The 26,923-nt window shown below is 44.0% G+C and overlaps 4 protein-coding genes across 9 annotated transcripts; all 4 read right to left on the bottom strand.

The window, feature by feature from the left end:
- Positions 1 to 6: 6 nt before the first annotated feature.
- On the bottom strand, positions 7 to 3,056 carry LOC308692776 (uncharacterized protein). Of its 4 annotated transcripts, none has more exons than XM_081369137.1 (4): positions 2,704 to 3,053; positions 1,750 to 1,881; positions 1,342 to 1,479; positions 7 to 1,086 (listed from the first exon to the last, which is right to left on the bottom strand). In XM_081369137.1, the coding sequence occupies exons 1-4, from the start codon at positions 2,786 to 2,788 to the stop codon at positions 170 to 172; spliced, it is 1,272 nt and encodes a 423-aa protein (XP_081225263.1). In that variant the 5' UTR covers positions 2,789 to 3,053; the 3' UTR covers positions 7 to 169. The 4 variants fall into 4 exon arrangements, with proteins under 4 accessions (XP_081225263.1, XP_081225264.1, XP_081225265.1 ...); XM_081369138.1 differs by having other exon boundaries at positions 81 to 1,053; positions 2,704 to 3,056; XM_081369139.1 differs by having other exon boundaries at positions 82 to 987.
- Positions 3,057 to 7,187: 4,131 nt separating this feature from the next.
- On the bottom strand, positions 7,188 to 10,163 carry LOC308692775 (uncharacterized protein). The gene is made up of 4 exons (XM_081369136.1): positions 9,792 to 10,163; positions 8,852 to 8,983; positions 8,445 to 8,582; positions 7,188 to 8,189 (listed from the first exon to the last, which is right to left on the bottom strand). Exons 1-4 carry the CDS (start codon positions 9,874 to 9,876, stop codon positions 7,315 to 7,317), a joined length of 1,230 nt encoding a protein of 409 aa, XP_081225262.1. The 5' UTR covers positions 9,877 to 10,163; the 3' UTR covers positions 7,188 to 7,314.
- A 4,017-nt stretch (positions 10,164 to 14,180) lies between these two features.
- Positions 14,181 to 17,262, bottom strand: LOC308692774 (uncharacterized protein). 3 transcript variants are annotated; one of them, XM_081369135.1, is made up of 5 exons: positions 16,889 to 17,208; positions 15,949 to 16,080; positions 15,542 to 15,679; positions 14,498 to 15,286; positions 14,303 to 14,443 (listed from the first exon to the last, which is right to left on the bottom strand). In XM_081369135.1, the coding sequence occupies exons 1-5, from the start codon at positions 16,971 to 16,973 to the stop codon at positions 14,391 to 14,393; spliced, it is 1,197 nt and encodes a 398-aa protein (XP_081225261.1). In that variant the 5' UTR covers positions 16,974 to 17,208; the 3' UTR covers positions 14,303 to 14,390. The 3 variants fall into 3 exon arrangements, with proteins under 3 accessions (XP_081225259.1, XP_081225261.1, XP_081225260.1); XM_081369133.1 differs by having other exon boundaries at positions 14,181 to 15,286; positions 16,889 to 17,262; XM_081369134.1 differs by having other exon boundaries at positions 14,303 to 15,253.
- A 3,982-nt stretch (positions 17,263 to 21,244) lies between these two features.
- On the bottom strand, positions 21,245 to 24,407 carry LOC308692773 (uncharacterized protein). The gene is made up of 4 exons (XM_081369132.1): positions 24,034 to 24,407; positions 23,080 to 23,211; positions 22,672 to 22,809; positions 21,245 to 22,416 (listed from the first exon to the last, which is right to left on the bottom strand). The coding sequence occupies exons 1-4, from the start codon at positions 24,116 to 24,118 to the stop codon at positions 21,500 to 21,502; spliced, it is 1,272 nt and encodes a 423-aa protein (XP_081225258.1). The 5' UTR covers positions 24,119 to 24,407; the 3' UTR covers positions 21,245 to 21,499.
- Between the last annotated feature and the right edge of the window lie 2,516 nt (positions 24,408 to 26,923).

The following is a 26,923-nucleotide window of genomic DNA, read 5'->3' as shown; positions in this document are numbered from 1 at the left end:
GCCAAACTAACACTGGAATACAAAAATCTAATTCCTTGTTTTCCCACTTTAAAAAAAAGAAAAAAGAAAAAGAAAGGAAATGGTCTTACAAGTGTGAGATTTATTTGGTGATAAACAGGGAAAACAACATACATCCAATGGTTAAATCAGCACTGCATGCATAGACACATTAATTATGGCCAGGACATTGGCCATAAGGGTCAGTTGGCTTGGGAGGTTCGGCTGCAGGCTTCATTGGAGGCGCTGCAGGCTTCACAGGAGGCTTCGGGGGTTCGCCTGCAGGCTTCATTGGAGGCTTGGGCGGTTCAGCCACAGGCTTCACAGGAGGCTTCGGGGGTTCGCCTGCAGGCTTCATTGGAGGCTTGGGCGGTTCAGCCACAGGCTTCATTGGAGGCTTCGGGGGTTCGGCCGCAGGCTTCATTGGAGGCTTCGGGGGTTCGGCCGCAGGCTTCATTGGAGGCTTCGGGGGTTCGGCCGCAGGCTTCATTGGAGGCTTCGAGGGTTCGGCTGCAGGCTTCACTGGAGGCTTCGGGGGTTCCACTGCAGGCGTCACTGGCAGTTCGTCTAAAGGCTCCGAAGGTTCGGTAGAAGGCTCCGGCATTTCTGTAGAAGGCTCCGGCAGTTCGGTAGAAGGCTCCGGCTCTTCGGTAGAAGGCTCCGGCTCTTCGGTAGAAGGCTCCGGCTCTTCGGTAGAAGGCTCCGGCTCTTCGGTAGAAGGCTCCACTGGAGGCTTTGGAGGTTCAGCTGCAGGCTTTCCTGGAGGCTTTGGAGGTTCAGCTGCAGGCTTTCCTGGAGGCTTTGGAGGTTCGGCTGCAGGCTTTCCTGGAGGCTTTGGAGGTTCGGCTGCAGGCTTTCCTGGAGGCTTTGGAGGTTCGGCTGCAGGCTTCCCTGGAGGCTTTGGAGGTTCGGCTGCAGGCTTCCCTGGAGGCTTTGGAGGTTCGGCTGCAGGCTTCCCTGGAGGCTTTGGAGGTTCGGCTGCAGGCTTCCCTGGAGGCTTTGGAGGTTCAACTGCAGGCTTCACTGGAGGCCTCGGCGGTTCGGCTGCAGGCTTTCCTGGAGGCCTCGGCGGTTCGGCTGCAGGCTTCACTGGATAGATACAGATCGTCAACTTCAGTCAGTCCGTTTAGAGGCATTCAGTCTCAGATACAGCACAAAACCCAAATACCAAGTTTTACACCTCTTAATTATTAATCATGATCGTATTATTAATCATATGAATTAATTTTGTAAAGCCATCCTGTGCTATTGGCTGAATACTTTTTACATTGAGAACGATTAATTATAAAACAAGACAAACTGAAATGAGGAAGCTGACCCAAACCCTAATATAATAACAAATACCTGCAAATGGATCCATACACTGATGTCCACATCCATTGCTGCAGCATTTCTCATTGTTCGGACAGTCACTGTCATAGTAACACAACTCTGCACACATTCCTGCTCCAGACTTTGTGCTTGGACACTCCCCTGCCTTTGCTGTTATAGAGACACATGACAGAGAAACCACATCACTGAATACTGAATGTCTCATACACTGTATGAAAGAAAATAAAAAAATAGATGATCGTAGGAGGATTTACCGGAATATTCAGTCCATCTACTTCATAGTTTCACGTTTAGTTCAATATGTTACTCGCTGTTTCTTTGCAATTATTTGTGAAACTTGCTAGCAATTCCTGAGTGAAAACTTTTTCAGGGTTTTTTTTCCTGGAAGACGTATAGCATGCATCAATAATTAAAACTCACTGAAAACAGGCGGCACACACGCGGACCCACAGGGAAATTGACAGCATTTGTGTCCTCCAGAGCAGTCTCTATCAGAAGTGCAATCTCGTCGGGAGGGCACGACCGTCAGCATCGCCGGACACTGACCAGACACTACAGAAGAGGATCATTAGGGGAGACCAGGAAGTGCTGTAATAGTTTGCTTCAGCATTTGCAAGTCAGGGGTTTTGCAATAAGTCTCAAACTTTGTAATATTCACACATTTATCTGCTTCAAGTCAAGTAGCTTAGAAATCTACCATTTTTCACTAAACCGCATCAGTTTCAAAGACTGAGAGTGAAGTTACAACCTACCCCACTGTAGTAGAGGGAGTAATAGTGCAATGCTGATAGAAAGCATTGACATCAGTTAATTTGTTGTATACAAATTTACTGGTGTACATCTTCAAAAATGATGCCATCCCCAAAAATGATGCCATCCCCATGACCACCCTCATTTCCGTTTAAGCATTTTAATAAGCTACTCAACAGAAAACAGAACAAATATAAAAACCCACTATATATGTAAAATGCAGAGTTATCGGCTATAATTAGCTCCCCACGTTATATTGTAGGCTTATGCATTTCTTAAAACAAACCAAAAAAGACTTTAGGCAAAAGTTTAAACTCAGGATTGATACAGTCCGGTAACAATTTTGCAGCCATATTATAAGACTAATGTGCGTGCTTAACAGTAAACAAAAGTGCCCATTAGTGATTATGTGGGTTTTACTTGTACAATGAAAAATGTATAAACTTATGACAGTTTGCATATTTATACTTTGCTTATTAAAACTAAACCAACATACAAAGATGAACTTCCACTTGACGTCTGTACTGTATTTTTGCAAGCAGATGTGTCGGAAATCAAATTTTGTAAGGCACTTTATTTATGCACTTCTTCGGGCTGCGTAATGAAGCTAAAAGAACTTCTCACCTAGGACTCCAGCGTCTGTTGTGCTTAAACAAGCAGACAGACACAATAAAACAGCACTAAACGAGCAGTACACTTGAGCTGTCATCCTCTCGACCTGCAATCTCAAAATCAACTCTGCTGCTGGAAGATGCACTGAATTAGTGAGTCAGGAGGGGCGGACAGCAAGGACCACAAAACTACAAAGAAAGACCCCTGTTGCTGCATCAAAATATCAGCTGAAACCCACAACAAACGCTACCAAAAGAGTTTAAAACACTTTTTGAAAATACATTTTTAAAGGGGGTCTGGGTAACTCTAACCCTAATGAAAATCACTTGCCTGCAGCTTTCTAATATAGCCTAATCTTGAAGACCTTGATTAGCTTGTTCAGGTGTGTTTGATTAGGGTTGGACGTCGTAATAATTACCGTAATTAGGAGATGATTGATTGTTTTTATGGCAACACTATCAACGGCAAATGAATCTGCAGTGGTCAGGTGGTACAGCGATCACGTGGTACAAGTCGGAGTTCTACCACAAGTTACAAGTTGTAATTAAGACTAAACTCCTACACCTAAACTCTCCAGGAAATGGATCTCTACTGGAGACGGGCATAAATCTGCATTGAACATCAAGAGACAAAGGGGCATGTCTAGAATTTGAATCTGAATTTTTCAATTGCTGATTGACTTGCCATGTAAATCCATGCAAGTAATTATGAATGAAAACAATGTTTCCAGCCACTGTAGTGAATATAGTGGAATACACAGCCATGGTTATATCATAGCCAATTTAATATTGGATGGTTTCGTATGGATTGCATAATCAGATAATATTTGTTCACTCAAGCTTTCTATAGACATATTTCTTATCGTGACCGAGGCAAGTAGCCTACAGAGTTTTGGTTCATTTCTGTGACGGAGACCGAGACGGCAGAAAGCGCACCCTGTTTGTTTTCTTTATTTTACAAAAGCACAACATTTAATTGTTATTGTGAGTGTACATAAGTAAAAGTTTGTTCGCGTTTGTCGAATGCTAATTTAAAGGGGGCCTATTATGCAAAATTCACTTTTGCATGCTGTTTGGACATAAATGTGTGTTGGCAGTGTGTGTACACAACCACCCAATAGTGATAAAAATCCACTCACTCCTTTTTTATTAATCCCCATAAATCATCAGCAGTGTCTCCCAACGACCTGTTTTCAGATTGCGACTTTAGTGACGTCACTAAAGCCACAGGCCCCGCCCACGAGTGTTGACAGACACTGCAGTTTTAACATAGACCCGCCCTGATCGAGTTCACAGCGAGTTGTACACATCCGCCATTGCTGCACTGACGAGAATGTCTCCTAAGCGTTGTAGGTGTTGTGTGGCTGGATGTATTAATCCACATAGCTCTCTCTCTATTTACTCCCGACATCTGAGGCAGACGCTGAAGACGTGGTGGAATTATTTTGTTTTCAAAGAAAATGCTCCCTCAACTCTACCGATATTCGTTTATGTCCTTACGCACATCTTATGCTGTGTTTACTCAGCTCTTACAGTGATTTTCTGGAGTAAAACTGACGCTTCATCTTTTGTGTGATGTACAATAAACTTTACTACACTCATCTGTATATTTTTGATCATCATTCGGACCTGGTCCGAAACAGCATACTTTACAGTGGTATGTAAGTTAGTATGTAGTGGATGCATACAAGCAGATGACAAATACGTTATAACCGTAATTAAACTAAACTATACCTGTTCCATCTCCATACAGCACTCTGACTCTGTAGGCATTATTGTCCGACTCCGAGTCGAAATGAACACCGTTACTGAGAGTTTCTGATATTATCATCATTCCGTGAGATGAAATTGTCCTGAGACTGAGCGCGAGCTCATGAAGCTCCGCCCCCTTTGCCGTGCAGCAGCAGCTTATTTGCATTTAAAGGGCACACACCAAAAAGTGACAATTTAAACATGCTGTTAAAAAAGGATCTGTTGGGTATTTTGAGCTAAAACTTCACATACACACTCTGGGGACATCAGAAATTCATTTTGCATCTTGTCCCCTTTAACATGCCCGAAATAAAATCAGATTTTAGAAGAATTTGTTGCGCCACTCGGACAGGTGTGCCAAAACACTGATTTATAAACTAACGACGTCTTCGCCTACACCAAAAACCTGCTCACTTCAGGCTTGAAAAGAGATGTGGGTTGCCCAATTTTCCGTTTTAGAGAAAAAAGGAGTTTGTACAAAGCTCCTGGATGTCACAATTCCTGTCGCAAACAGACAAAGTGACAAGGAGCCACGTAGTCGGCAGGGTTCGAACCTGCGCGGGGAGACCCCAATGGATTTCAAGTCCATCGCCTTAACCTCTCGGCCACGACTACTCCCACCAGTGAGTCACATGCTCAGAGAACACCGGGGCCAACTATCAATGTGGATGGCGAAAATATTGTGTTGGCAACAACGTCAGTTCAACAACGTCTTCACCTACACGAAAAGATGCCATCATCCGGATTTGGACTGGGGATGCTGCGGGCACAACGCAGAGTACTAAATGCTATACAGAGAAAGCAATCTTTCCACTTGCCCCGGGCCTGCACATACAGAGTCAACGGCAAGCTTCAGCTCAGTTCTCTCAAAGTCCCCCACCACCGCTTGCTTAGACAGTAGGGACTTTAAGCAACAGCCTCTGGTGGAACGGCATTCTGTCGTTCTATTGCGCATGCGTGACATTAACTGCTACCTCGCGACGTTCTACTGTAACCGTCTACCACGGGAGAACAGCTGATTTGCCGTAGTCGTTACTACGTGACAGATTAAGAATATTAATGTTATGTTTTAGGTTATGTGGCATTGTAATCGTTTCTGTATATCATTAAATGCCAAAAGCAACCCTTCTCTTCCTTTTTAAAATCACTTCCTTTTTTTGTATTATGTCTGATGATTAAATTACCCCTATGCCATCCTCTTTACTGTCGCTTAGTGATCTTTGCGCTCTTTAGCTCTTTGCCATTGCCGGAACGGTAGTGTTGGGCAATCCACAGCTGTTGCTTAAAGTCCCTAGTAACCAAGCATTACAGCAGGCAAAACACCACCAAATGCTGGGAAATAACCCCGGCACATCTTATCTTGAAGAGGAAGACCACCTCTCTCAAAGGCTGGGAAGAGCACAGCAAGAGATTAGGGAAGGTTTCCTTGAACCCTGGACCCTCAGATTAAAAGTCTGATGCTCTACCATTTGAGCTAGCTGGGCTTTTGCCAGGGAACAGCCACTCCAGGGATATAACAGCACTTTCTCCTTAAAGTGTTCATGCTTTGTCAGCTTAAAGTTTGTGGTATTAAAGGATGAAGACCACAATTTATAAAGGGACGAGAGAGATAGGCTGCTCCTTCCAAAGCTAGGAACACTGCCATTGAAAGAGTGGAGTTTTTTTCATGGCATGTTGCTAACTCTAAGGTGGTTTCGACAAAAGAGCAATTGGGACATAATGAGTAGGTTTCTGTTTGACTTTTCTAAGAGAGAACGAATGCAACATTTCAAAACACTAATATCCAAGATTCTCCATAAAATATAATGCGGCGTCTCTTGAGCTGCACAACATGAAGGCCATGAAGTTGTCGGGGGATGCCAAAGCCATTGTTCCGACAGCCTGAATAGAATGGCCAAAATCACATATGATCTGGGCCTTTTGAAACGATGCCCACTTCAGGCTTGAAAAGAGCCCAATGTCCGTGTTAGAAGAAAAAAAAAAGCAGCTCGTACAAAGCTCCTAGATGTCACAATTCCTGTCGCAAACAGACGAAGAGCCACACAGTCGGCAGGGTTCGAACCTGCGCGGGGAGACCCCAATGGATTTCAAGTCCATCGCCATAACCTCTCAGCCACGACTACTGCAGTGCATCGTGCACACAGCAGCAACTGAACGTTACCCCAGATAGCCGTGCAGTGTGAAAAGAACAGTGACCCGACTACTTTGAAAATTGTGCAGTGTGAACTCGGCATTACAGGCATTCAGAACTCATTTGGTCGCAGGTAACTAAAGGGATCATCTGTTAATAGGCTTGAAGTTGCAACTTCCTAAAATAAAGCGACCACTAGAAGACAATTTCACTAAAATGCTTCAGAATGCAGAAGACTATTGGTCAATAGACAATACTGGTTGAAACGTCACAGAATTCATAGAATTGTTCGTCCAATCATTGCATTTGGATTCAGACGTTTCCATGTCAACACCATCAACGCCGAAATGAATATGCATCAGTCAGGTGGTACAACTAGAGCACTGCAAGTTGTTTACGTTCATTATCACTGTAATGTTATGCATTTTAGACATGAGGCAATTTAGTGCAGTCTTTCAACCTGTGACACGTTACAGACTCTACTGTGTGCGTTCAAGCATTTTGAAAGAGGCGTGGCTTTGGAGAGTTGGATCTCACGCATTGATTCCAATGAGCCATTATGTGAGAGAACAGCCAAACTAACACTGGAATACAAAAATCTAATTCCTTGTTTTCCCACTTTAAAAAAAAGAAAAAAGAAAAAGAAAGGAAATGGTCTTACAAGTGTGAGATTTATTTGGTGATAAACAGGGAAAACAACATACATCCAATGGTTAAATCAGCACTGCATGCATAGACACATTAATTATGGCCAGGACATTGGCCATAAGGGTCAGTTGGCTTGGGAGGTTCGGCTGCAGGCTTCATTGGAGGCGCTGCAGGCTTCACAGGAGGCTTCGGGGGTTCGCCTGCAGGCTTCATTGGAGGCTTGGGCGGTTCGGCCACAGGCTTCACAGGAGGCTTCGGGGGTTCGGCCGCAGGCTTCATTGGAGGCTTGGGCGGTTCAGCCACAGGCTTCATTGGAGGCTTCGGGGGTTCGGCCGCAGGCTTCATTGGAGGCTTCGGGGGTTCGGCCGCAGGCTTCATTGGAGGCTTCGGGGGTTCGGCCGCAGGCTTCATTGGAGGCTTCGGGGGTTCGGCTGCAGGCTTCACTGGAGGCTTCGGGGGTTCCACTGCAGGCGTCACTGGCAGTTCGTCTAAAGGCTCCGAAGGTTCGGTAGAAGGCTCCGGCAGTTCAGCAGAAGGCTCCGGCATTTCTGTAGAAGGCTCCGGCAGTTCGGTAGAAGGCTCCGGCTCTTCGGTAGAAGGCTCCACTGGAGGCTTTGGATGTTCAGCTGCAGGCTTTCCTGGAGGCTTTGGAGGTTCAGCTGCAGGCTTTCCTGGAGGCTTTGGAGGTTCGGCTGCAGGCTTTCCTGGAGGCTTTGGAGGTTCGGCTGCAGGCTTTCCTGGAGGCTTTGGAGGTTCGGCTGCAGGCTTCCCTAGAGGCTTTGGAGGTTCGGCTGCAGGCTTCCCTGGAGGCTTTGGAGGCTCGGCTGCAGGCTTCCCTGGAGGCTTTGGAGGCTCGGCTGCAGGCTTCCCTGGAGGCTTTGGAGGTTCAACTGCAGGCTTCACTGGAGGCCTCGGCGGTTCGGCTGCAGGCTTTCCTGGAGGCCTCGACGGTTCGGCTGCAGGCTTCACTGGATAGATACAGATCGTCAACTTCAGTCAGTCCGTTTAGAGGCATTCAGTCTCAGATACAGCACAAAACCCAAATACCAAGTTTTACACCTCTTAATTATTAATCATGATCGTATTATTAATCATATGAATTAATTTTGTAAAGCCATCCTGTGCTATTGGCTGAATACTTTTTACATTGAGAACGATTAATTATAAAACAAGACAAACTGAAATGAGGAAGCTGACCCAAACCCTAATATAATAACAAATACCTGCAAATGGATCCATACACTGATGTCCACATCCATTGCTGCAGCATTTCTCATTGTTCGGACAGTCACTGTCATAGTAACACAACTCTGCACACATTCCTGCTCCAGACTTTGTGCTTGGACACTCCCCTGCCTTTGCTGTTATAGAGACACATGACAGAGAAACCACATCACTGAATACTGAATGTCTCATACACTGTATGAAAGAAAATAAAAAAATAGATGATCGTAGGAGGATTTACCGGAATATTCAGTCCATCTACTTCATAGTTTCACGTTTAGTTCAATATGTTACTCGCTGTTTCTTTGCAATTATTTGTGAAACTTGCTAGCAATTCCTGAGTGAAAACTTTTTCAGGGTTTTTTTCCTGGAAGACGTATAGCATGCATCAATAATTAAAACTCACTGAAAACAGGCGGCACACACGCGGACCCACAGGGAAATTGACAGCATTTGTGTCCTCCAGAGCAGTCTCTATCAGAAGTGCAATCTCGTCGGGAGGGCACGACTGTCAGCATCGCCGGACACTGACCAGACACTACAGAAGAGGATCATTAGGGGAGACCAGGAAGTGCTGTAATAGTTTGCTTCAGCATTTGCAAGTCAGGGGTTTTGCAATAAGTCTCAAACTTTGTAATATTCACACATTTATCTGCTTCAAGTCAAGTAGCTTAGAAATCTACCATTTTTCACTAAACCGCATCAATCAGTTTCAAAGACTGAGAGTGAAGTTACAACCTACCCCACTGTAGTAGAGGGAGTAATAGTGCAATGCTGATAGAAAGCATTGACATCAGTTAATTTGTTGTATACAAATTTACTGGTGTACATCTTCAAAAATGATGCCATCCCCATGACCACCCTCATTTCCGTTTAAGCATTTTAATAAGCTACTCAACAGAAAACAGAACAAATATAAAAACCCACTATATATGTAAAATGCAGAGTTATCGGCTATAATTAGCTCCCCACGTTATATTGTAGGCTTATGCATTTCTTAAAACAAACCAAAAAAGACTTTAGGCAAAAGTTTAAACTCAGGATTGATACAGTCCGGTAACAATTTTGCAGCCATATTATAAGACTAATGTGCGTGCTTAACAGTAAACAAAAGTGCCCATTAGTGATTATGTGGGTTTTACTTGTACAATGAAAAATGCATAAACTTATGACAGTTTGCATATTTATACTTTGCTTATTAAAACTAAACCAACATACAAAGATGAACTTCCACTTGACGTCTGTACTGTATTTTTGCAAGCAGATGTGTCGGAAATCAAATTTTGTAAGGCACTTTATTTATGCACTTCTTCGGGCTGCGTAATGAAGCTAAAAGAACTTCTCACCTAGGACTCCAGCGTCTGTTGTGCTTAAACAAGCAGACAGACACAATAAAACAGCACTAAACGAGCAGTACACTTGAGCTGTCATCCTCTCGACCTGCAATCTCAAAATCAACTCTGCTGCTGGAAGATGCACTGAATTAGTGAGTCAGGAGGGGCGGACAGCAAGGACCACAAAACTACAAAGAAAGACCCCTGTTGCTGCATCAAAATATCAGCTGAAACCCACAACAAACGCTACCAAAAGAGTTTAAAACACTTTTTGAAAATACATTTTTAAAGGGGGTCTGGGTAACTCTAACCCTAATGAAAATCACTTGCCTGCAGCTTTCTAATATAGCCTAATCTTGAAGACCTTGATTAGCTTGTTCAGGTGTGTTTGATTAGGGTTGGACGTCGTAATAATTACCGTAATTAGGAGATGATTGATTGTTTTTATGGCAACACTATCAACGGCAAATGAATCTGCAGTGGTCAGGTGGTACAGCGATCACGTGGTACAAGTCGGAGTTCTACCACAAGTTACAAGTTGTAATTAAGACTAAACTCCTACACCTAAACTCTCCAGGAAATGGATCTCTACTGGAGACGGGCATAAATCTGCATTGAACATCAAGAGACAAAGGGGCATGTCTAGAATTTGAATCTGAATTTTTCAATTGCTGATTGACTTGCCATGTAAATCCATGCAAGTAATTATGAATGAAAACAATGTTTCCAGCCACTGTAGTGAATATAGTGGAATACACAGCCATGGTTATATCATAGCCAATTTAATATTGGATGGTTTCGTATGGATTGCATAATCAGATAATATTTGTTCACTCAAGCTTTCTATAGACATATTTCTTATCGTGACCGAGGCAAGTAGCCTACAGAGTTTTGGTTCATTTCTGTGACGGAGACCGAGACGGCAGAAAGCGCACCCTGTTTGTTTTCTTTATTTTACAAAAGCACAACATTTAATTGTTATTGTGAGTGTACATAAGTAAAAGTTTGTTCGCGTTTGTCGAATGCTAATTTAAAGGGGGCCTATTATGCAAAATTCACTTTTGCATGCTGTTTGGACATAAATGTGTGTTGGCAGTGTGTGTACACAACCACCCAATAGTGATAAAAATCCACTCACTCCTTTTTTATTAATCCCCATAAATCATCAGCAGTGTCTCCCAACGACCTGTTTTCAGATTGCGACTTTAGTGACGTCACTAAAGCCACAGGCCCCGCCCACGAGTGTTGACAGACACTGCAGTTTTAACATAGACCCGCCCTGATCGAGTTCACAGCGAGTTGTACACATCCGCCATTGCTGCACTGACGAGAATGTCTCCTAAGCGTTGTAGGTGTTGTGTGGCTGGATGTATTAATCCACATAGCTCTCTCTCTATTTACTCCCGACATCTGAGGCAGACGCTGAAGACGTGGTGGAATTATTTTGTTTTCAAAGAAAATGCTCCCTCAACTCTACCGAAATTCGTTTATGTCCTTACGCACATCTTATGCTGTGTTTACTCAGCTCTTACAGTGATTTTCTGGAGTAAAACTGACGCTTCATCTTTTGTGTGATGTACAATAAACTTTACTACACTCATCTGTATATTTTTGATCATCATTCGGACCTGGTCCGAAACAGCATACTTTACAGTGGTATGTAAGTTAGTATGTAGTGGATGCATACAAGCAGATGACAAATACGTTATAACCGTAATTAAACTAAACTATACCTGTTCCATCTCCATACAGCACTCTGACTCTGTAGGCATTATTGTCCGACTCCGAGTCGAAATGAACACCGTTACTGAGAGTTTCTGATATTATCATCATTCCGTGAGATGAAATTGTCCTGAGACTGAGCGCGAGCTCATGAAGCTCCGCCCCCTTTGCCGTGCAGCAGCAGCTTATTTGCATTTAAAGGGCACACACCAAAAAGTGACAATTTAAACATGCTGTTAAAAAAGGATCTGTTGGGTATTTTGAGCTAAAACTTCACATACACACTCTGGGGACATCAGAAATTCATTTTGCATCTTGTCCCCTTTAACATGCCCGAAATAAAATCAGATTTTAGAAGAATTTGTTGCGCCACTCGGACAGGTGTGCCAAAACACTGATTTATAAACTAACGACGTCTTCGCCTACACCAAAAACCTGCTCACTTCAGGCTTGAAAAGAGATGTGGGTTGCCCAATTTTCCGTTTTGGAGAAAAAAGGAGTTTGTACAAAGCTCCTGGATGTCACAATTCCTGTCGCAAACAGACAAAGTGACAAGGAGCCACGTAGTCGGCAGGGTTCGAACCTGCGCGGGGAGACCCCAATGGATTTCGAGTCCATCGCCTTAACCTCTCGGCCACGACTACTCCCACCAGTGAGTCACATGCTCAGAGAACACCGGGGCCAACTATCAATGTGGATGGCGAAAATATTGTGTTGGCAACAACGTCAGTTCAACAACGTCTTCACCTACACGAAAAGATGCCATCATCCGGATTTGGACTGGGGATGCTGCGGGCACAACGCAGAGTACTAAATGCTATACAGAGAAAGCAATCTTTCCACTTGCCCCGGGCCTGCACATACAGAGTCAACGGCAAGCTTCAGCTCAGTTCTCTCAAAGTCCCCCACCACCGCTTGCTTAGACAGTAGGGACTTTAAGCAACAGCCTCTGGTGGAACGGCATTCTGTCGTTCTATTGCGCATGCGTGATATTAACTGCTACCTCGCGACGTTCTACTGTAACCGTCTACCACGGGAGAACAGCTGATTTGCCGTAGTCGTTACTACGTGACAGATTAAGAATATTAATGTTATGTTTTAGGTTATGTGGCATTGTAATCGTTTCTGTATATCATTAAATGCCAAAAGCAACCCTTCTCTTCCTTTTTAAAATCACTTCCTTTTTTTGTATTTTGTCTGATGATTAAATTACCCCTATGCCGTCCTCTTTACTGTCGCTTAGTGATCTTTGCGCTCTTTAGCTCTTTGCCATTGCCGGAACGGCAGTGTTGGGCAATCCACAGCTGTTGCTTAAAGTCCCTAGTAACCAAGCATTACAGCAGGCAAAACACCACCAAATGCTGGGAAATAACCCCGGCACATCTTATCTTGAAGAGGAAGACCACCTCTCTCAAAGGCTGGGAAGAGCACAGCAAGAGATTAGGGAAGGTTTCCTTGAACCCTGGACCCTCAGATTAAAAGTCTGATGCTCTACCATTTGAGCTAGCTGGGCTTTTGCCAGGGAACAGCCACTCCAGGGATATAACAGCACTTTCTCCTTAAAGTGTTCATGCTTTGTCAGCTTAAAGTTTGTGGTATTAAAGGATGAAGACCACAATTTATAAAGGGACGAGAGAGATAGGCTGCTCCTTCCAAAGCTAGGAACACTGCCATTGAAAGAGTGGAGTTTTTTTCATGGCATGTTGCTAACTCTAAGGTGGTTTCGACAAAAGAGCAATTGGGACATAATGAGTAGGTTTCTGTTTGACTTTTCTAAGAGAGAACGAATGCAACATTTCAAAACACTAATATCCAAGATTCTCCATAAAATATAATGCGGCGTCTCTTGAGCTGCACAACATGAAGGCCATGAAGTTGTCGGGGGATGCCAAAGCCATTGTTCCGACAGCCTGAATAGAATGGCCAAAATCACATATGATCTGGGCCTTTTGAAACGATGCCCACTTCAGGCTTGAAAAGAGCCCAATGTCCGTGTTAGAAGAAAAAAAAAAAGCAGCTCGTACAAAGCTCCTAGATGTCACAATTCCTGTCGCAAACAGACGAAGAGCCACACAGTCGGCAGGGTTCGAACCTGCGCGGGGAGACCCCAATGGATTTCAAGTCCATCGCCATAACCTCTCAGCCACGACTACTGCAGTGCATCGTGCACACAGCAGCAACTGAACGTTACCCCAGATAGCCGTGCAGTGTGAAAAGAACAGTGACCCGACTACTTTGAAAATTGTGCAGTGTGAACTCGGCATTAAGAACTCATTTGGTCGCAGGTAACTAAAGGGATCATCTGTTAATAGGCTTGAAGTTGCAACTTCCTAAAATAAAACGACCACTAGAAGACAATTTCACTAAATGCTTCAGAATGCAGAAGACTATTGGTCAATAGACAATACTGGTTGAAACGTCACAGAATTCATAGAATTGTTCGTCCAATCATTGCATTTGGATTCAGACGTTTCCATGTCAACACCATCAACGCCGAAATGAATCTGCATCAGTCAGGTGGTACAACTAGAGCACTGCAAGTTGTTTACGTTCATTATCACTGTAATGTTATGCATTTTAGACATGAGGCAATTTAGTGCAGTCTTTCAACCTGTGACACGTTACAGACTCTACTGTGTGCGTTCAAGCACTTTGAAAGAGGCGTGGCTTTGGAGAGTTGGATCTCACGCATTGATTCCAATGAGCCATTATGTGAGAGAACAGCCAAACTAACACTGGAATACAAAAATCTAATTCCTTGTTTTCCCACTTTAAAAAAAAAGAAAAAAGAAAAAGGAAGTGGTCTTACAAGTGTGAGATTTATTTGGTGATAAACAGGGAAAACAACATACATCCAATGGTTAAATCAGCACTGCATGCATAGACACATTAATTATGGCCAGGACATTGGCCATAAGGGTCAGTTGGCTTGGGAGGTTCGGCTGCAGGCTTCATTGGAGGCGCTGCAGGCTTCACAGGAGGCTTCGGGGGTTCGCCTGCAGGCTTCATTGGAGGCTTGGGCGGTTCGGCCACAGGCTTCACAGGAGGCTTCGGGGGTTCGCCTGCAGGCTTCATTGGAGGCTTGGGCGGTTCAGCCACAGGCTTCATTGGAGGCTTCGGGGGTTCGGCCGCAGGCTTCATTGGAGGCTTCGGGGGTTCGGCCGCAGGCTTCATTGGAGGCTTCGGGGGTTCGGCTGCAGGCTTCATTGGAGGCTTCGGGGGTTCGGCTGCAGGCTTCACTGGAGGCTTCGGGGGTTCCACTGCAGGCGTCACTGGCAGTTCGTCTAAAGGCTCCGAAGGTTCGGTAGAAGGCTCCGGCAGTTCAGCAGAAGGCTCCGGCATTTCTGTAGAAGGCTCCGGCAGTTCGGTAGAAGGCTCCGGCTCTTCGGTAGAAGGCTCCGGCTCTTCGGTAGAAGGCTCCACTGGAGGCTTTGGAGGTTCAGCTGCAGGCTTTCCTGGAGGCTTTGGAGGTTCAGCTGCAGGCTTTCCTGGAGGCTTTGGAGGTTCGGCTGCAGGCTTTCCTGGAGGCTTTGGAGGTTCGGCTGCAGGCTTTCCTGGAGGCTTTGGAGGTTCGGCTGCAGGCTTCCCTGGAGGCTTTGGAGGTTCGGCTGCAGGCTTCCCTGGAGGCTTTGGAGGCTCGGCTGCAGGCTTCCCTGGAGGCTTTGGAGGCTCGGCTGCAGGCTTCCCTGGAGGCTTTGGAGGTTCAACTGCAGGCTTCACTGGAGGCCTCGGCGGTTCGGCTGCAGGCTTTCCTGGAGGCCTCGGCGGTTCGGCTGCAGGCTTCACTGGATAGATACAGATCGTCAACTTCAGTCAGTCCGTTTAGAGGCATTCAGTCTCAGATACAGCACAAAACCCAAATACCAAGTTTTACACCTCTTAATTATTAATCATGATCGTATTATTAATCATATGAATTAATTTTGTAAAGCCATCCTGTGCTATTGGCTGAATACTTTTTACATTGAGAACGATTAATTATAAAACAAGACAAACTGAAATGAGGAAGCTGACCCAAACCCTAATATAATAACAAATACCTGCAAATGGATCCATACACTGATGTCCACATCCATTGCTGCAGCATTTCTCATTGTTCGGACAGTCACTGTCATAGTAACACAACTCTGCACACATTCCTGCTCCAGACTTTGTGCTTGGACACTCCCCTGCCTTTGCTGTTATAGAGACACATGACAGAGAAACCACATCACTGAATACTGAATGTCTCATACACTGTATGAAAGAAAATAAAAAAATAGATGATCGTAGGAGGATTTACCGGAATATTCAGTCCATCTACTTCATAGTTTCACGTTTAGTTCAATGTGTTACTCGCTGTTTCTTTGCAATTATTTGTGAAACTTGCTAGCAATTCCTGAGTGAAAACTTTTTCAGGGTTTTTTTCCTGGAAGACGTATAGCATGCATCAATAATTAAAACTCACTGAAAACAGGCGGCACACACGCGGACCCACAGGGAAATTGACAGCATTTGTGTCCTCCAGAGCAGTCTCTATCAGAAGTGCAATCTCGTCGGGAGGGCACGACCGTCAGCATCGCCGGACACTGACCAGACACTACAGAAGAGGATCATTAGGGGAGACCAGGAAGTGCTGTAATAGTTTGCTTCAGCATTTGCAAGTCAGGGGTTTTGCAATAAGTCTCAAACTTTGTAATATTCACACATTTATCTGCTTCAAGTCAAGTAGCTTAGAAATCTACCATTTTTCACTAAACCGCATCAATCAGTTTCAAAGACTGAGAGTGAAGTTACAACCTACCCCACTGTAGTAGAGGGAGTAATAGTGCAATGCTGATAGAAAGCATTGACATCAGTTAATTTGTTGTATACAAATTTACTGGTGTACATCTTCAAAAATGATGCCATCCCCATGACCACCCTCATTTCCGTTTAAGCATTTTAATAAGCTACTCAACAGAAAACAGAACAAATATAAAAACCCACTATATATGTAAAATGCAGAGTTATCGGCTATAATTAGCTCCCCACGTTATATTGTAGGCTTATGCATTTCTTAAAACAAACCAAAAAAGACTTTAGGCAAAAGTTTAAACTCAGGATTGATACAGTCCGGTAACAATTTTGCAGCCATATTATAAGACTAATGTGCGTGCTTAACAGTAAACAAAAGTGCCCATTAGTGATTATGTGGGTTTTACTTGTACAATGAAAAATGTATAAACTTATGACAGTTTGCATATTTATACTTTGCTTATTAAAACTAAACCAACATACAAAGATGAACTTCCACTTGACGTCTGTACTGTATTTTTGCAAGCAGATGTGTCGGAAATCAAATTTTGTAAGGCACTTTATTTATGCACTTCTTCGGGCTGTGTAATGAAGCTAAAAGAACTTCTCACCTAGGACTCCAGCGTCTGTTGTGCTTAAACAAGCAGACAGACACAATAAAACAGCACTAAACGAGCAGTACACTTGAGCTGTCATCCTCTCGACCTGCAATCTCAAAATCAACTCTGCTGCTGGAAGATGCACTGAATTAGTGAGTCAGGAGGGGCGGACAGCAAGGACCACAAAACTACAAAGAAAGACCCCTGTTGCTGCATCAAAATATCAGCTGAAACCCACAACAAACGCTACCAAAAGAGTTTAAAACACTTTTTGAAAATACATTTTTAAAGGGGGTCTGGGTAACTCTAACCCTAATGAAAATCACTTGCCTGCAGCTTTCTAATATAGCCTAATCTTGAAGACCTTGATTAGCTTGTTCAGGTGTGTTTGATTAGGGTTGGACGTCGTAATAATTACCGTAATTAGGAGATGATTGATTGTTTTTATGGCAACACTATCAACGGCAAATGAATCTGCAGTGGTCAGGTGGTACAGCGATCACGTGGTACAAGTCGGAGTTCTACCACAAGTTACAAGTTGTAATTAAGACTAAACTCCTACACCTAAACTCTCCAGGAAATGGATCTCTACTGGAGACGGGCATAAATCTGCATTGAACATCAAGAGACAAAGGGGCATGTCTAGAATTTGAATCTGAATTTTTCAATTGCTGATTGACTTGCCATGTAAATCCATGCAAGTAATTATGAATGAAAACAATGTTTCCAGCCACTGTAGTGAATATAGTGGAATACACAGCCATGGTTATATCATAGCCAATTTAATATTGGATGGTTTCGTATGGATTGCATAATCAGATAATATTTGTTCACTCAAGCTTTCTATAGACATATTTCTTATCGTGACCGAGGCAAGTAGCCTACAGAGTTTTGGTTCATTTCTGTGACGGAGACCGAGACGGCAGAAAGCGCACCCTGTTTGTTTTCTTTATTTTACAAAAGCACAACATTTAATTGTTATTGTGAGTGTACATAAGTAAAAGTTTGTTCGCGTTTGTCGAATGCTAATTTAAAGGGGGCCTATTATGCAAAATTCACTTTTGCATGCTGTTTGGACATAAATGTGTGTTGGCAGTGTGTGTACACAACCACCCAATAGTGATAAAAATCCACTCACTCCTTTTTTATTAATCCCCATAAATCATCAGCAGTGTCTCCCAACGACCTGTTTTCAGATTGCGACTTTAGTGACATCACTAAAGCCACAGGCCCCGCCCACGAGTGTTGACAGACACTGCAGTTTTAACATAGACCCGCCCTGATCGAGTTCACAGCGAGTTGTACACATCCGCCATTGCTGCACTGACGAGAATGTCTCCTAAGCGTTGTAGGTGTTGTGTGGCTGGATGTATTAATCCACATAGCTCTCTCTCTATTTACTCCCGACATCTGAGGCAGACGCTGAAGACGTGGTGGAATTATTTTGTTTTCAAAGAAAATGCTCCCTCAACTCTACCGAAATTCGTTTATGTCCTTACGCACATCTTATGCTGTGTTTACTCAGCTCTTACAGTGATTTTCTGGAGTAAAACTGACGCTTCATCTTTTGTGTGATGTACAATAAACTTTACTACACTCATCTGTATATTTTTGATCATCATTCGGACCTGGTCCGAAACAGCATACTTTACAGTGGTATGTAAGTTAGTATGTAGTGGATGCATACAAGCAGATGACAAATACGTTATAACCGTAATTAAACTAAACTATACCTGTTCCATCTCCATACAGCACTCTGACTCTGTAGGCATTATTGTCCGACTCCGAGTCGAAATGAACACCGTTACTGAGAGTTTCTGATATTATCATCATTCCGTGAGATGAAATTGTCCTGAGACTGAGCGCGAGCTCATGAAGCTCCGCCCCCTTTGCCGTGCAGCAGCAGCTTATTTGCATTTAAAGGGCACACACCAAAAAGTGACAATTTAAACATGCTGTTAAAAAAGGATCTGTTGGGTATTTTGAGCTAAAACTTCACATACACACTCTGGGGACATCAGAAATTCATTTTGCATCTTGTCCCCTTTAACATGCCCGAAATAAAATCAGATTTTAGAAGAATTTGTTGCGCCACTCGGACAGGTGTGCCAAAACACTGATTTATAAACTAACGACGTCTTCGCCTACACCAAAAACCTGCTCACTTCAGGCTTGAAAAGAGATGTGGGTTGCCCAATTTTCCGTTTTAGAGAAAAAAGGAGTTTGTACAAAGCTCCTGGATGTCACAATTCCTGTCGCAAACAGACAAAGTGACAAGGAGCCACGTAGTCGGCAGGGTTCGAACCTGCGCGGGGAGACCCCAATGGATTTCGAGTCCATCGCCTTAACCTCTCGGCCACGACTACTCCCACCAGTGAGTCACATGCTCAGAGAACACCGGGGCCAACTATCAATGTGGATGGCGAAAATATTGTGTTGGCAACAACGTCAGTTCAACAACGTCTTCACCTACACGAAAAGATGCCATCATCCGGATTTGGACTGGGGATGCTGCGGGCACAACGCAGAGTACTAAATGCTATACAGAGAAAGCAATCTTTCCACTTGCCCCGGGCCTGCACATACAGAGTCAACGGCAAGCTTCAGCTCAGTTCTCTCAAAGTCCCCCACCACCGCTTGCTTAGACAGTAGGGACTTTAAGCAACAGCCTCTGGTGGAACGGCATTCTGTCGTTCTATTGCGCATGCGTGACATTAACTGCTACCTCGCGACGTTCTACTGTAACCGTCTACCACGGGAGAACAGCTGATTTGCCGTAGTCGTTACTACGTGACAGATTAAGAATATTAATGTTATGTTTTAGGTTATGTGGCATTGTAATCGTTTCTGTATATCATTAAATGCCAAAAGCAACCCTTCTCTTCCTTTTTAAAATCACTTCCTTTTTTTGTATTTTGTCTGATGATTAAATTACCCCTATGCCGTCCTCTTTACTGTCGCTTAGTGATCTTTGCGCTCTTTAGCTCTTTGCCATTGCCGGAACGGCAGTGTTGGGCAATCCACAGCTGTTGCTTAAAGTCCCTAGTAACCAAGCATTACAGCAGGCAAAACACCACCAAATGCTGGGAAATAACCCCGGCACATCTTATCTTGAAGAGGAAGACCACCTCTCTCAAAGGCTGGGAAGAGCACAGCAAGAGATTAGGGAAGGTTTCCTTGAACCCTGGACCCTCAGATTAAAAGTCTGATGCTCTACCATTTGAGCTAGCTGGGCTTTTGCCAGGGAACAGCCACTCCAGGGATATAACAGCACTTTCTCCTTAAAGTGTTCATGCTTTGTCAGCTTAAAGTTTGTGGTATTTAAGGATGAAGACCACAATTTATAAAGGGACGAGAGAGATAGGCTGCTCCTTCCAAAGCTAGGAACACTGCCATTGAAAGAGTGGAGTTTTTTTCATGGCATGTTGCTAACTCTAAGGTGGTTTCGACAAAAGAGCAATTGGGACATAATGAGTAGGTTTCTGTTTGACTTTTCTAAGAGAGAACGAATGCAACATTTCAAAACACTAATATCCAAGATTCTCCATAAAATGTAATGCGGCGTCTCTTGAGCTGCACAACATGAAGGCCATGAAGTTGTCGGGGGATGCCAAAGCCATTGTTCCGACAGCCTGAATAGAATGGCCAAAATCACATATGATCTGGGCCTTTTGAAACGATGCCCACTTCAGGCTTGAAAAGAGCCCAATGTCCGTGTTAGAAGAAAAAAAAAAGCAGCTCGTTCAAAGCTCCTAGATGTCACAATTCCTGTCGCAAACAGACGAAGAGCCACACAGTCGGCAGGGTTCAAACCTGCGCGGGGAGACCCCAATGGATTTCAAGTCCATCGCCATAACCTCTCAGCCACGACTACTGCAGTGCATCGTGCACACAGCAGCAACTGAACGTTACCCCAGATAGCCGTGCAGTGTGAAAAGAACAGTGACCCGACTACTTTGAAAATTGTGCAGTGTGAACTCGGCATTACAGGCATTCAGAACTCATTTGGTCGCAGGTAACTAAAGGGATCATCTGTTAATAGGCTTGAAGTTGCAACTTCCTAAAATAAAACGACCACTAGAAGACAATTTCACTAAAATGCTTCAGAATGCAGAAGACTATTGGTCAATAGACAATACTGGTTGAAACGTCACAGAATTCATAGAATTGTTCGTCCAATCATTGCATTTGGATTCAGACGTTTCCATGTCAACACCATCAACGCCGAAATGAATCTGCATCAGTCAGGTGGTACAACTAGAGCACTGCAAGTTGTTTACGTTCATTATCACTGTAATGTTATGCATTTTAGACATGAGGCAATTTAGTGCAGTCTTTCAACCTGTGACACGTTACAGACTCTACTGTGTGCGTTCAAGCATTTTGAAAGAGGCGTGGCTTTGGAGAGTTGGATCTCACGCATTGATTCCAATGAGCCATTATGTGAGAGAACAGCCAAACTAACACTGGAATACAAAAATCTAATTCCTTGTTTTCCCACTTTAAAAAAAAGAAAAAAGAAAAAGAAAGGAAATGGTCTTACAAGTGTGAGATTTATTTGGTGATAAACAGGGAAAACAACATACATCCAATGGTTAAATCAGCACTGCATGCATAGACACATTAATTATGGCCAGGACATTGGCCATAAGGGTCAGTTGGCTTGGGAGGTTCGGCTGCAGGCTTCATTGGAGGCGCTGCAGGCTTCACAGGAGGCTTCGGGGGTTCGCCTGCAGGCTTCATTGGAGGCTTGGGCGGTTCAGCCACAGGCTTCACAGGAGGCTTCGGGGGTTCGCCTGCAGGCTTCATTGGAGGCTTGGGCGGTTCAGCCACAGGCTTCATTGGAGGCTTCGGGGGTTCGGCCGCAGGCTTCATTGGAGGCTTCGGGGGTTCGGCCGCAGGCTTCATTGGAGGCTTCGGGGGTTCGGCCGCAGGCTTCATTGGAGGCTTCGAGGGTTCGGCTGCAGGCTTCACTGGAGGCTTCGGGGGTTCCACTGCAGGCGTCACTGGCAGTTCGTCTAAAGGCTCCGAAGGTTCGGTAGAAGGCTCCGGCATTTCTGTAGAAGGCTCCGGCAGTTCGGTAGAAGGCTCCGGCTCTTCGGTAGAAGGCTCCGGCTCTTCGGTAGAAGGCTCCGGCTCTTCGGTAGAAGGCTCCGGCTCTTCGGTAGAAGGCTCCACTGGAGGCTTTGGAGGTTCAGCTGCAGGCTTTCCTGGAGGCTTTGGAGGTTCAGCTGCAGGCTTTCCTGGAGGCTTTGGAGGTTCGGCTGCAGGCTTTCCTGGAGGCTTTGGAGGTTCGGCTGCAGGCTTTCCTGGAGGCTTTGGAGGTTCGGATGCAGGCTTCCCTGGAGGCTTTGGAGGTTCGGCTGCAGGCTTCCCTGGAGGCTTTGGAGGTTCGGCTGCAGGCTTCCCTGGAGGCTTTGGAGGCTCGGCTGCAGGCTTCCCTGGAGGCTTTGGAGGTTCAACTGCAGGCTTCACTGGAGGCCTCGGCGGTTCGGCTGCAGGCTTTCCTGGAGGCCTCGGCGGTTCGGCTGCAGGCTTCACTGGATAGATACAGATCGTCAACTTCAGTCAGTCCGTTTAGAGGCATTCAGTCTCAGATACAGCACAAAACCCAAATACCAAGTTTTACACCTCTTAATTATTAATCATGATCGTATTATTAATCATATGAATTAATTTTGTAAAGCCATCCTGTGCTATTGGCTGAATACTTTTTACATTGAGAACGATTAATTATAAAACAAGACAAACTGAAATGAGGAAGCTGACCCAAACCCTAATATAATAACAAATACCTGCAAATGGATCCATACACTGATGTCCACATCCATTGCTGCAGCATTTCTCATTGTTCGGACAGTCACTGTCATAGTAACACAACTCTGCACACATTCCTGCTCCAGACTTTGTGCTTGGACACTCCCCTGCCTTTGCTGTTATAGAGACACATGACAGAGAAACCACATCACTGAATACTGAATGTCTCATACACTGTATGAAAGAAAATAAAAAAATAGATGATCGTAGGAGGATTTACCGGAATATTCAGTCCATCTACTTCATAGTTTCACGTTTAGTTCAATATGTTACTCGCTGTTTCTTTGCAATTATTTGTGAAACTTGCTAGCAATTCCTGAGTGAAAACTTTTTCAGGGTTTTTTTTCCTGGAAGACGTATAGCATGCATCAATAATTAAAACTCACTGAAAACAGGCGGCACACACGCGGACCCACAGGGAAATTGACAGCATTTGTGTCCTCCAGAGCAGTCTCTATCAGAAGTGCAATCTCGTCGGGAGGGCACGACCGTCAGCATCGCCGGACACTGACCAGACACTACAGAAGAGGATCATTAGGGGAGACCAGGAAGTGCTGTAATAGTTTGCTTCAGCATTTGCAAGTCAGGGGTTTTGCAATAAGTCTCAAACTTTGTAATATTCACACATTTATCTGCTTCAAGTCAAGTAGCTTAGAAATCTACCATTTTTCACTAAACCGCATCAGTTTCAAAGACTGAGAGTGAAGTTACAACCTACCCCACTGTAGTAGAGGGAGTAATAGTGCAATGCTGATAGAAAGCATTGACATCAGTTAATTTGTTGTATACAAATTTACTGGTGTACATCTTCAAAAATGATGCCATCCCCAAAAATGATGCCATCCCCATGACCACCCTCATTTCCGTTTAAGCATTTTAATAAGCTACTCAACAGAAAACAGAACAAATATAAAAACCCACTATATATGTAAAATGCAGAGTTATCGGCTATAATTAGCTCCCCACGTTATATTGTAGGCTTATGCATTTCTTAAAACAAACCAAAAAAGACTTTAGGCAAAAGTTTAAACTCAGGATTGATACAGTCCGGTAACAATTTTGCAGCCATATTATAAGACTAATGTGCGTGCTTAACAGTAAACAAAAGTGCCCATTAGTGATTATGTGGGTTTTACTTGTACAATGAAAAATGTATAAACTTATGACAGTTTGCATATTTATACTTTGCTTATTAAAACTAAACCAACATACAAAGATGAACTTCCACTTGACGTCTGTACTGTATTTTTGCAAGCAGATGTGTCGGAAATCAAATTTTGTAAGGCACTTTATTTATGCACTTCTTCGGGCTGTGTAATGAAGCTAAAAGAACTTCTCACCTAGGACTCCAGCGTCTGTTGTGCTTAAACAAGCAGACAGACACAATAAAACAGCACTAAACGAGCAGTACACTTGAGCTGTCATCCTCTCGACCTGCAATCTCAAAATCAACTCTGCTGCTGGAAGATGCACTGAATTAGTGAGTCAGGAGGGGCGGACAGCAAGGACCACAAAACTACAAAGAAAGACCCCTGTTGCTGCATCAAAATATCAGCTGAAACCCACAACAAACGCTACCAAAAGAGTTTAAAACACTTTTTGAAAATACATTTTTAAAGGGGGTCTGGGTAACTCTAACCCTAATGAAAATCACTTGCCTGCAGCTTTCTAATATAGCCTAATCTTGAAGACCTTGATTAGCTTGTTCAGGTGTGTTTGATTAGGGTTGGACGTCGTAATAATTACCGTAATTAGGAGATGATTGATTGTTTTTATGGCAACACTATCAACGGCAAATGAATCTGCAGTGGTCAGGTGGTACAGCGATCACGTGGTACAAGTCGGAGTTCTACCACAAGTTACAAGTTGTAATTAAGACTAAACTCCTACACCTAAACTCTCCAGGAAATGGATCTCTACTGGAGACGGGCATAAATCTGCATTGAACATCAAGAGACAAAGGGGCATGTCTAGAATTTGAATCTGAATTTTTCAATTGCTGATTGACTTGCCATGTAAATCCATGCAAGTAATTATGAATGAAAACAATGTTTCCAGCCACTGTAGTGAATATAGTGGAATACACAGCCATGGTTATATCATAGCCAATTTAATATTGGATGGTTTCGTATGGATTGCATAATCAGATAATATTTGTTCACTCAAGCTTTCTATAGACATATTTCTTATCGTGACCGAGGCAAGTAGCCTACAGAGTTTTGGTTCATTTCTGTGACGGAGACCGAGACGGCAGAAAGCGCACCCTGTTTGTTTTCTTTATTTTACAAAAGCACAACATTTAATTGTTATTGTGAGTGTACATAAGTAAAAGTTTGTTCGCGTTTGTCGAATGCTAATTTAAAGGGGGCCTATTATGCAAAATTCACTTTTGCATGCTGTTTGGACATAAATGTGTGTTGGCAGTGTGTGTACACAACCACCCAATAGTGATAAAAATCCACTCACTCCTTTTTTATTAATCCCCATAAATCATCAGCAGTGTCTCCCAACGACCTGTTTTCAGATTGCGACTTTAGTGACGTCACTAAAGCCACAGGCCCCGCCCACGAGTGTTGACAGACACTGCAGTTTTAACATAGACCCGCCCTGATCGAGTTCACAGCGAGTTGTACACATCCGCCATTGCTGCACTGACGAGAATGTCTCCTAAGCGTTGTAGGTGTTGTGTGGCTGGATGTATTAATCCACATAGCTCTCTCTCTATTTACTCCCGACATCTGAGGCAGACGCTGAAGACGTGGTGGAATTATTTTGTTTTCAAAGAAAATGCTCCCTCAACTCTACCGATATTCGTTTATGTCCTTACGCACATCTTATGCTGTGTTTACTCAGCTCTTACAGTGATTTTCTGGAGTAAAACTGACGCTTCATCTTTTGTGTGATGTACAATAAACTTTACTACACTCATCTGTATATTTTTGATCATCATTCGGACCTGGTCCGAAACAGCATACTTTACAGTGGTATGTAAGTTAGTATGTAGTGGATGCATACAAGCAGATGACAAATACGTTATAACCGTAATGAAACTAAACTATACCTGTTCCATCTCCATACAGCACTCTGACTCTGTAGGCATTATTGTCCGACTCCGAGTCGAAATGAACACCGTTACTGAGAGTTTCTGATATTATCATCATTCCGTGAGATGAAATTGTCCTGAGACTGAGCGCGAGCTCATGAAGCTCCGCCCCCTTTGCCGTGCAGCAGCAGCTTATTTGCATTTAAAGGGCACACACCAAAAAGTGACAATTTAAACATGCTGTTAAAAAAGGATCTGTTGGGTATTTTGAGCTAAAACTTCACATACACACTCTGGGGACATCAGAAATTCATTTTGCATCTTGTCCCCTTTAACATGCCCGAAATAAAATCAGATTTTAGAAGAATTTGTTGCGCCACTCGGACAGGTGTGCCAAAACACTGATTTATAAACTAACGACGTCTTCGCCTACACCAAAAACCTGCTCACTTCAGGCTTGAAAAGAGATGTGGGTTGCCCAATTTTCCGTTTTAGAGAAAAAAGGAGTTTGTACAAAGCTCCTGGATGTCACAATTCCTGTCGCAAACAGACAAAGTGACAAGGAGCCACGTAGTCGGCAGGGTTCGAACCTGCGCGGGGAGACCCCAATGGATTTCAAGTCCATCGCCTTAACCTCTCGGCCACGACTACTCCCACCAGTGAGTCACATGCTCAGAGAACACCGGGGCCAACTATCAATGTGGATGGCGAAAATATTGTGTTGGCAACAACGTCAGTTCAACAACGTCTTCACCTACACGAAAAGATGCCATCATCCGGATTTGGACTGGGGATGCTGCGGGCACAACGCAGAGTACTAAATGCTATACAGAGAAAGCAATCTTTCCACTTGCCCCGGGCCTGCACATACAGAGTCAACGGCAAGCTTCAGCTCAGTTCTCTCAAAGTCCCCCACCACCGCTTGCTTAGACAGTAGGGACTTTAAGCAACAGCCTCTGGTGGAACGGCATTCTGTCGTTCTATTGCGCATGCGTGACATTAACTGCTACCTCGCGACGTTCTACTGTAACCGTCTACCACGGGAGAACAGCTGATTTGCCGTAGTCGTTACTACGTGACAGATTAAGAATATTAATGTTATGTTTTAGGTTATGTGGCATTGTAATCGTTTCTGTATATCATTAAATGCCAAAAGCAACCCTTCTCTTCCTTTTTAAAATCACTTC

The sequence above is a fragment of the Scardinius erythrophthalmus genome (genome assembly GCF_964197995.2).
Source record: "Scardinius erythrophthalmus genome assembly, chromosome: 6".
Lineage (NCBI taxonomy): Eukaryota > Metazoa > Chordata > Actinopteri > Cypriniformes > Leuciscidae > Scardinius > Scardinius erythrophthalmus.
This window is presented reverse-complemented; position numbering and strand designations above follow the sequence as displayed.